The sequence below is a fragment of the Lycium ferocissimum genome, chromosome 6 (genome assembly GCF_029784015.1).
Source record: "Lycium ferocissimum isolate CSIRO_LF1 chromosome 6, AGI_CSIRO_Lferr_CH_V1, whole genome shotgun sequence".
In the NCBI taxonomy this organism is placed as follows: domain Eukaryota; kingdom Viridiplantae; phylum Streptophyta; class Magnoliopsida; order Solanales; family Solanaceae; genus Lycium; species Lycium ferocissimum.
The window spans coordinates 57,064,962-57,073,141 of NC_081347.1; the positions used below are offsets into that span (position 1 = coordinate 57,064,962).

General features: G+C 31.3%; 1 protein-coding gene across 1 annotated transcript; it reads right to left on the bottom strand.

The window, feature by feature from the left end:
- Positions 1 to 3,128: 3,128 nt before the first annotated feature.
- Positions 3,129 to 5,642, bottom strand: LOC132060836 (uncharacterized). Its single transcript, XM_059453745.1, has 2 exons — positions 5,494 to 5,642; positions 3,129 to 4,869 (listed from the first exon to the last, which is right to left on the bottom strand). The coding sequence occupies exon 2, from the start codon at positions 4,859 to 4,861 to the stop codon at positions 3,809 to 3,811; it is 1,053 nt and encodes a 350-aa protein (XP_059309728.1). The 5' UTR covers positions 4,862 to 4,869; positions 5,494 to 5,642; the 3' UTR covers positions 3,129 to 3,808.
- Between the last annotated feature and the right edge of the window lie 2,538 nt (positions 5,643 to 8,180).

Here is an 8,180-nt window from a genome sequence, read left to right on the forward strand (position 1 = left end):
AAAATAAGTCTATCCATTTTTTTAAAAGAATCAGACCCCACCAACCAGGAAAAAAATCACTATGTGCGCTTTAGAAAAGTATTTCTACTCAAGAAAAATGGGTAGACTTTTTTTTTATAGTCAGGTGACATTTTTTTTAATTAAAATATAACCTAAATGATTTTTTTTAAATCTCGTCAGCGAAAGGAGTATATTTGCATCATTTTGTAACGGCAGAGGTATATTTGTACTATTTTATAACAGCAGGGGTATATATACATCACTTTTGTAACGAGACTTATATTTACTCTAAATCGCAAAATTGAGAGTATATTTACACCTTTGCCCCCACATATTCGGTGAAGGGTCAAAATAGAGAAAATGAGTCAAAAAGGTCCTCTACAAACTGAATAGAGGTCCATGGCCCTTTATTTTCTTTTGAATTATTTTATGGGACAACTACGTCTATATACATCTTAAGGAGAAATATTTACGAAACGTGATGATAGTTTTATATTTAAAAAACATAACATTACAAACCCTATACAAAACATGAAAATATTTTTTTTAAATATATTTTTTTTAATTTTTTTTCACTCAAAATTTTATGTATGAAATGTGTATATCTCGCTCAAGGCTTAAAAAGTTCGCTCAAAATTTAGTGTATGAAAACGGTATGAAAAATGTATGAAATGTGTATATCTCATTCAAGGCTTTAAAAATCCGCTCAAAATTGTGTGTATGAAATTTGTATCTCGCTCAAGTCTTAAAATTTCGCTCACATTTTTGTGTATAAAGTTCATGTTAGATTTCTGTAAAATTAATACAACTACAACAACATTGTCTACAACTTTGATACAACATTCAAGACTTAAAATAATCGCTCAAATTTTTGTGTATGAAACGTGTATATCTTACTCAAGGCTTAAAAAGTTGGCTCAAATTTTATGTATGAAGAATGTATGAAATGTGTATATCTCGATCAAAGCTTAGACATTACACTCAAAATTTTATGCATGAGAATGGTATAAAATGTGTATATCTCGCTCAAGACTTAGAATTTCATTCACATTTTCGTATATGGCTCATATTAGGTTTCTGAAAATTAATATAACTACAACAATATTGTAACAACTTTCATACAATATTCAAGGCTTAAAGTTTTCGCTCACAATTTTGTGTATGAAAATTATATTAAAAATTTCGCTCATACATACACATTTCATATATTTTTCATACAGCTTTCATACACAAAAATTTGAGGTAATTTTTTAATCCTTTGAGCAAAAAAATATAATTTTTTTTTAAATATAAAAATTATTTTTTAAAAAAAAATTAATTTTTTTAATTTTGAGGTAATTTTTTAAGCCTTTGAGCAAAAAAATATAATTTTTTTTTAAATAATATAAAAATTATTTTTTTCAAAAAAAATTAATTTTTTTAATTTTTCAAATATATATATATATATATATATTTTGGGAAAAAATATATAAAAATCCGTCATATTTCGTAATATATCATTATGTTTTGTAAATAAGGAAAACTATCGTTACGCTTCGTAAATATTTCTCCCAATATGTATATATATATATATATATATATATATATATATATATGTAGTTTTCCCTTATTTTGTTCCTTATTTGCTTAGTTGGCAGAGGGAGTTGCCTTATGAAGGACTAAGCTGCAAATAAAAAAAATAAAACACTTACTCCCCTTGTCCCCAAAAAGATTATCCTCCTTTCCTTTTTAGTCTGTCCCAAAAAAATTATTCTCTTTTTATATTTAGAAACAATTTAATTTTATGAGATGATTTACAGCCACACAAATATCTAAGGCTTGTTTTGGACCACACATTTCAAATTTTTTATTTCTTAAATTTTATATCAAGTTAAAAGAGGATAATCTTTTTGGAACGGAGGGAGTATAATAATAACAAGGAAATTATAACCTTTTTATTTGACAAAGGTTCCGTTACCTCTACCGTGGCAGAAAGAAACAATGAGAAACTCCTCCCTCCCAACAAACCTTCAATTGCCGCCTTTGATATTGCAGATTTTCTTCTCCTTAAGAGACCTTTCTGGTATGTTCACTTCTATATGCTTCTTTGCGTTCTACTCTTATTGGATACTTTTCTTTGAATTTTCTACTTTCTTGTTTGGAGAAGTACTAGTGAAATTTTGATTCTGATTTGCGATGTTCATCCTGTGCCGAATTCATTTTTTTGTTAAGTTACATTACTGCAGTTTTTCTATTGCAACTAGTTGTGTGGTAAATAATACTTTCGGCGATTTAATTTTTTTTTCGGTATCGGAAAACTTTCTATTGAAATTTTCTAACAGCTTGTTGGGATGGTTGTTACCTATTGTATTGTATTGTATTGTGTAAGATAGTTTAAATATAATGGTTGTTTTGATTATTACTTATAATTTTATTGTATCGTATACTTAAATCCATCGTTATGTAACGATGAAAAGTCCCGTTTTATGTAATGACATATTTGGTGAGATCGTCGTAGGTTTATTCTTCAAATTGCTAGTGTCCGTCATCGTGTGATGACGAAAAACGATACAATCTATTCAAAAGTTGTATTCATCAAAACAATACAATACATTATGAAATAATATGTAACAACCATCCAAACAAGGTGTAAATTTGGCATAAAATTTTTATTTTTATTTTGCTCTGACCTTATAATGTTATAGAGTCCTTTTTTCTTTCCCTCATGTAACTGATGATAGGTGGTAGCATGTGTTACTTAGGAGAGACGTTATATGTTGTAGGATCGGCTTTAAGATAAAGAATTGATTGCATAAAGTGATTGCTCTGGTTCCGTCTCACTATTAGTATGGAATATTAGAAGGAACCAGTTGTACGTGATTTTGTTCGATGCTTAATCTTTCTTTCTGAATATGACAAAGTTTGGTAAATTTCTTATATGAGTAGAATTTGTTTGTTACATTAGTTGTTGATAAAAAGATGAATAACCGCAGGCTAGGGATATATTAGGATGGTTGGAATTTCTTTCAATACCCTTAATGTGAGGTTTCGAGTTTGAGTCTTAAAAATAAGAAAACCTCTTAATAGTAGAAGAGGTCATATAATCGAAATAAACCGGCAAAGCTGTTGAGAGAGCCGTAAAGATTGCCAAGGGAGAGAAACCAGAGAAGACCCCAGTGAATTACACGGTAGCTGGCTTATCGGCTGCATTTGAGGTTTATATCTTGCTCTTTTGTTCCTTACATCTGTTAGATACTCCCAAACCTTCTTATTTGCACTTTTTATTATATCAAAGTATGTGTTGAACTCATTAACTGTATAAGCTTTTGAAGCTTGCTGAAAGGTTTTCTGAAGCTCGTAGCATTTGAAATTGTTGATTAGATTTTCCCATAAGTGAACTGCACAACATCCATGATGTGCCACACTGTACACTTCAGCAATAGCTTTTATTATGCTCCCATGATGATCTGAAATTAAACAAAGCTCGGCGTCATCAGGGATGCAATTTTTTAATTTTTCCATGAATCACTTCCAAGACTTATTATTTTCTGAATCAACCACTGCAACTGCAAGAGGATAAATATGCCTATTACCATCTTGTGCGCTTGCGCAAAGCAATACATCTCCTTACCTTGCGGTCAAGAAGGTCCCATCAAACAAATAACTTTTGTCAAGAATTGAAATCCATGCAATGCTGCACCATAAGCAATAAAACAATACTTGAATCGATTATCCTCAAGTTCATAAGCTGTCACCGTTCCAGGATTTCTTCTCTTAAGTGCTTCAAAATATGCTGGTAAGACTGCATACCCAAGTTCAGGACTGCCTCTCACCTTTTCCATTGCCTCTTGTCTTGCTTTCCATGCCCTCCAATACTGACATCACAACCAAGCTCTTTTGGTGTAGGGCCTATGCCACAACCAAATCTTGACATGCACAATTCAGCGATTACATCATATGAAGCTTGTCTATGTCCCTTTGCTGCACTTTTAAGTCCACAAGTATGATAACCAACATAAGTTCTAACTTCAAAATGGTTGGATGTTCCCATCTTCTTGAATCGAACCCGCCAAGTGCACCCCTCAACCACACAAGCTACTACAACCAACGACGGATTAAACCTATTTCTCTTGTATTGAAATTTACCCTTCATCGCAATCATTTTTAGGTTCTTCAACACTTCTTCCTTGCCATCAAATATTTTTCCTACACACAAATCCGAACCATCACTAAATTTGAGTACTTCATCATCATTAGCTTCATTATCATCCTCATGTGTCACCCCATCGTCTAAATTATCCAATGCCAATAGTCGTGAATGAAGTTTATCCAAAGCCAAAACACCAACTTCTGTAGTTTCCCCACCTACATCGTGTTCTTCGTCACCACTTTTTTCACCAACATCTGCAACACCCAAATCATCCTCACAATATGTATCAACCCCAAAAAATGTATCATCAGCCATAACAATTTGTTCTTCCAAATCATTATCATTATGATCATTAACTACCCCAAAGTTGTTACTCACATCATAGAGCAATGGATCAAGAGTGCTAACTTTTTCTACCACATCACTATTATCATCCAAAGATACTCCAAGTACAGGTCCTGCTCCACGCTCATCAAACACTCGAAAATACACACGCAAATCATAATCATCTTTCAATGGAAAATATGATATGTCATCAACTATTCTATCAATTATCCTCCGCTTGTACTTTAGGTTCAATTTAGATGGATCACAATTTAGATCACAACGTTTATGAATTTCATTCACCAACTCTTGATACGTTATTCCATCCCCAACACCAGTCACCTTCAATATTAACTTGGATGACGAACCTGTGGTTTCAACTTCCACACACACAAATTTATCTCCCATTATCACACCTGCAATGTAAATGAAAATTAATTAGTAAGATTGTTTATTTTATGACAAACAAATTTATACGATCTTAAATATTACATAAGCGATCTCTAATAATAAATAGGCGATCTATGACTTTTTCATAATCTCTCACTTTAAAAAAGGATACAACTTGAGTGGTCCATAACAAGTAAAGCCATGTTGATTAAGAGAGGGTTTTTTACTTGAGCACATTATAATGCACAACATTGCATCTGTTGACAAATACGGTGGAGATAACAAAGTGTATACCTTGTTCTCTCTAATATATATACCATCCTCAAAATGAATATCTTGTTTTGAAGTTTCACAACACTTTCAATAAATGCATAAAGAACATGTATAGAAAAATATGACAATATGTTTCCTACAGATTTTAGTCTGTCATTTGTCACCATATAAACCTCGTTCATGATTGAGTGAATTTTTTGTTTGTACTTTTCTACTATCTAGATGCTGGTAATAATTGATAAGCGATCAACAAAAAACACGTAAGCGGAGGTTTCAGAATGATTAAAAATCTACTAGCCAAAGCACATTCACCCAAAAACATCAACAATGGATCACTTTAAGTAAAAGGCATGAGTATTCAAGTCATGTGAACTTACCTATAGCAAGTTCGAATTAAATTTTGATTGACCCACTTCGTGTAACAATGGAGAATTAGTTCACCCGCTTGTTGTATAACACTAGAAGATATTCAGAAACAATAATCGATGCTTCAAACTGTTTTACAAATTGCTGAGAACTCAAGAAAGCAAAATTGCTAGACAGTTTCTTCAGTATTCGCTCAAAAATGGCGGATAACCACGTAGGGAAACAAAAAAGGGCAAACTTTTGATTTTTGCAATATGCCCCTTACTTTCTTGCTTATTTCAATAGGACGCCCTTAATGATGACATGTCATTATTTTTTAGTGTTAGCGGGACCCACAGGGTCATCAACTAAATTTTTTAGTAAAATTTTCTCAAATAATTTACTTTTTAGGCTACTTTAATTTATAACTACAAGTTCATTATTTACAATTCGTATTTGGTTTTTCCTATATTTAGGTCCTGGACGCGCATAAATATAATAAAATACGGACTAAATACACTGAAGCTGTTGAGAAATAATGCCTCTATTTAAGGAAAAAAATCTTTTGCAAACTAACAGAAATCTGTTTTTAATGTCCCATAAATCACGCAGATCTCATTCTCTTCCATATCTAATCACATATCTCATTCAACATCTAATCATTCACATAAAATTTGAATTCAAAAACTCTCTTCATATTTTTTCCGAAAATATAACTAAAAAAAAAAAAATCTCTTTTTAATGTTCCATAAATCACACAAAGCTTGATTTGTTCATCAATCGAATTGCATAGTGACAAGTTGAGATTGTCTCCCGATGCTATGACCATCGGTTTTGTGTTCGTTATTAAAAATATTCAATGAAATTACATTATTAAAAATCAAAATGTTCGTTACAAAAAATATTAGTTATTGAGTGCAATAAGCTCATATTGAATATTATTTAGTAACTTTAATAAGATGGGAAAACTTGACTCCATAAAAAAACTTTAATCCCTAAGGGTGGCTTTTGATTCACTGTATTTATCTATATTATGATTGTATTTTTGAGTGTATTCTAATTTATCCGGGCTTTTGATTCACTGTATTTATCTGTATTATGATTGTATTTTTGAGTGTATTCTAATTTATCCGTAAGATTTGAATCGTAATGAATATATTTACAGTATATTATTTTGTGTGTATTTTAGGAGTATTAAAATTGTTCTTTAATTTTTGAACTATATTGTACAGAAAAATGGATTTTATGGTTCAATAATGAATTCAAGTGTACCATGAATATATAGAGAAAATGCATGGAACTCTTCCTGGTTCATCAATAAAATATAGTGAAAACATGTAGGAAATACAAACTTGATATTGAAATGCACTTTGTAATTTTTTAGCAGTAACTATACAAGAAAAATATAAATGTAATAAAAACAGAATTCAAATCTATGATTAGACTATACAACAAGCGGGATCATTACCTAAATACATAAAACTTCTTCTAAAATCTTCATAAAAATAATGACGCAATAGTGATGTTATACATCAAAAAAAAGTTGGAGAAAAAAAAAACAATTTAAAACATAAACTGTTCTGTCTACAAATCTACTCCTGAACATCTACTAAAATCACTGCATCATAATCAACCGTAGCCTTGATAGGGTATTGGTGGTTGCTCGTTATCAATAAATGCATTCAGGGTTGCCTTGTCGATTTGCGTCGTATCTCATACGGAGAAATTTTGCATCAATTTCAGCTGGAATGCATCAAGATATACTGAAACTTTACATTAACAAAACATGAAAAAAAAATAATATAACAAATTAACCACAATAAATAACAACACATTCAAGATATACTTAAAATATACTATAAATATAATGCAAATATATCAATGTTGTTATAGCCCGTATTTCGTACGTTCGGATATTGCGAGACAATGGTGAGAAGTTAAGGACAAGACTGTGTTCTAAAATAATTTTAATGTACTAGTTGTTAGGAACATTATTTATGAACATTGGTATTATGGAAATGTTGAAAAAGGCTAAGGGTAAAAAGGAAAATTCACAAAATGGCCATGGAAATAATGTGGAAGGCTAGGGTCGAAATGGTAATATTGAGGGAAGTCGAGGGGCAAAACGGGAATTTCACAAAAAGGGCTCATGAAGGTTCCAAAAAGGGGCATATTGGCCATGTGATGGAAAATATGGACTAAAGTGTATATGGTAAAATATTAAGTCATCTTTTAGTTTAATGAAATTCAAGAAAAAGAGAAGAAAATTCTAGAGAAAGGATGATGACAAATAAGTAGTCATCTTTGAAAATTCAAAGAAAGGGGGGAGAAAAGGAAAGAAAATTCTAGAGAAATTGAAGGGAATCATGTGTTTATATTCTTATTTTGAGGGACCTAATTATAAACATGGACAAGTGGTGGGAGATATATATTTATATATGTAAGTTGTCATCATTTTAAGGAGAGAAAGACTTGGAGAGAAAGAAAAAAAGAAGGAGGATTCGGCCAAACATGGCCTAGAGAGAATGAAGGAGAAAAATTATTTTTCCCTAGCATTCCAAGTAATTGGAAGGTCATCTACAACATGGAAGGGTTGTTGGAACAAGAACATCACTCATTTGCACAAATTCATAACCCTAGTCAAGTGGAAAGTTGAAGGAAAAAGGTAAGAACTAATCTTCCTTTATGTATTATGGATGCTTGGTACATGTTATGGTAC